The sequence below is a fragment of the Oratosquilla oratoria genome, chromosome 25 (assembly GCF_046742065.1).
Source record: "Oratosquilla oratoria isolate Oo_2021 chromosome 25, ASM4674206v1, whole genome shotgun sequence".
Classification (NCBI taxonomy): domain Eukaryota; kingdom Metazoa; phylum Arthropoda; class Malacostraca; order Stomatopoda; family Squillidae; genus Oratosquilla; species Oratosquilla oratoria.
In genome coordinates this window covers 14,656,494-14,658,993 of record NC_134801.1, presented here as the reverse complement: position 1 = coordinate 14,658,993, position 2,500 = coordinate 14,656,494, and the positions used below count along the sequence as shown (strand labels likewise).

Below are 2,500 nucleotides of genomic sequence, written 5' to 3'. Positions count from 1 at the left end.
TTGGCAGCAAGAAACATCCTTGTTGACAGAACAGGCTCTGTCAAAATCACAGACTTTGGTTTGGCCATTCGAGAGGGAGAAAACGTCTTCTTCAGCCAAAAAGAGGATCTAATCGACCTCGGCATTTGCTACTTGTAATAGGCTGGTAAAGCCATGAAAATATTTTTTTATACAAGTATAGTACAATTATATGGCTAATCTAATTCTCGGTATCACTGCTCGAACCATGTCCAAATCGAACGCTAAACATAGCTTGAAAACAGACTAAATCACGAAAGTCTAAACTTGAAATCTAATCAGTTTTAGAAGTTTATGAAAGAATATCGTTTCATTGAGGAAAAACACTTAGCTTTGAAAATATGTAAATTGTAGCTAAATTTCTAAAGAAACAATGAGGGAAAAAATGAATTCTCGTAAACTTCTTGATCATTTTCAAGAAAAAAATTTCATTGCGGAAAAAAAAAACGTTTTCGTCGTTTTGGGAAACCCTTCCCTCAGCTGAATAAAATCATCAGGCGATAGAATGTAATGCAAACTTCGCGAGCTCATTGTGGTAGGTTTTAAACTTACGACGCCAGAATGAGGTGATTGTACTCTCGTTTGGATAGTATTGCTAGCCGGGAACGAGAAAAGCATAATATCCAGCTTTACAAATTTACCGAGTTTCCCAATAGTTCCTCAAATACTTGCGGAAGAGTAAGCCTTAAGAAAGAATATAGGTCGCTTTAAAAATGTATGAATAAATTAGTTAATTCTTCGTTGAATTTTTTAGATAAATATACTACCATTACCATAATATTCCAACCATTTTCCTCAAAATAGTAAAAATATTTCGTTTCTAATGTCTAAATTCCTTCAATTTTCATAAGGATAATGCAACCATTACCATACTCTTGGTCCACTGATGGAAACAGAAAGTGACTTTCGTTTCATAAATGTCTCATAAATAAATAAATCGTTCGCAGTGAGTTCCTCTAAGACTGTGACAAAGAGCTTCTACCAGTGTGTCACATGCTACAGTAATGAGAGGTATAGAAGATACACACACACACACACACACACACACACATACACACACGCGCACGCACACACACACACACACGCACACACACACACACACACACACACATACACACACACACACACACACACACACACACACACACACACACACACACACACACACACAGAAACGCTTTAATTAGCAGCGGGGGAGGAGGAGAGTAATTGTTGGCTGCAAGCCCTCTTTCTATATAAGAAAATAAGGAGGAAATTAGTCTTAGTTTCGTTCCGTAGACCGAATGCCAGACCCTCGGGGCTTCACCTCTGGATGGGATAGATGATTCATTATTCTTTTCAAGGTCAGATTAATCTTCATGTGTGGTTTTCCTTTAATTAACAAGGAGGAGGAGGACGAGGAGGAAAAGGAGGAAGAGGAGGAGTCCATTAACTAGGACGGGCAAGACGGAAACCTCGAGTCAATGGTCATCTATGATGCTCAGCCCGGTGGTCAGGCGGAAGGCTCTCAAGAAGTCACGTCTGCCTCATCGGAGGACATCGAGAGAAGATCCCGAAGACCTAAGCGGAGGATCCGGACACGAGACCTCAACGGAAGTCAACTGTAGTGGCACAGGAGAAATAGACGAAAGAGGACGTATTGATTGAACACCTCGATGGAAGATTTAATCGTAAAAATTAGAAAATAGACGGGGAAGAAAACCCTTGGCAAAGGACCTGGAAGGAAAAAGCTAATTAAACGAACGATGTGAGAAACCTAACCAAAGGAAAAGAACTAGAAGGAGAACCTAGTCAGAGAACCTAGGTAGAGGATCTAAGTAAAGGACCTAGACGGGATGTCTAAGCAAAAATCCTAAGAGGAGAACCTGAGGAAAATATCTAAAAGGAACTAGGAAGAAGACATCAAAAAATGCTGCAAAAGTCTAAAAGGCAGCCCTACGCAAAAGACCTATATGGGAGATCTAGACAGAGGACCTAGGTAGAAAAGCTATTCAAAAAGTCTTTGAGGGCATCCCTAGGCAAAAGACCTAGACGGGAGACCTAGACAGATGATCTAGTTACAAAACCTATTCAAAAGTCCTAGAGGGAAACACTAGCCAAAGACATAGACGTTATACCTAGACAGAAGATCTAGTTAGAAAGGCTATTCAAAAAGTCCTAGGGGTCATCCCTAGGCAAAAGACCTAGACGGGAGATCTAGGCAGTAATTCTAGGTACAAAACCTAGAAAAAAAAGTCCTAAAGGGCCACCCTAGGCAAAAGACCTAGACGGGAGACCCAGGCGGAATATCTAGATATAAAACCTAGGAAAAAAGTTCTAAAGGGTAACCCTAGGCAAAAGACCTAGACGGCAGACTTAGGCAGCAGATCTAGGTTAAAAAAAAAAAACTAGAAAAAACGTCCTAGAGGGCAACACTAGGCAAAAGACCTAGACGGGAGACCTAGGAAGAAGATCTACATACAAAACCTAGGAAAAAGTCCTA

At 40.4% G+C, this 2,500-nt stretch overlaps 1 protein-coding gene across 1 annotated transcript in view; it reads left to right on the top strand.

The window, feature by feature from the left end:
• The window catches only part of LOC143039024 (serine/threonine-protein kinase dyf-5-like), a 405-nt gene extending 267 nt beyond the window's left edge, over positions 1–138 (top strand). The window contains exon 1 of the mRNA XM_076208873.1: positions 1–138. This exon is cut by the window's left edge and continues 267 nt beyond it. Coding sequence (XP_076064988.1) covers positions 1–138 — 138 coding nt within the window.
• Positions 139–2,500: the final 2,362 nt, after the last annotated feature.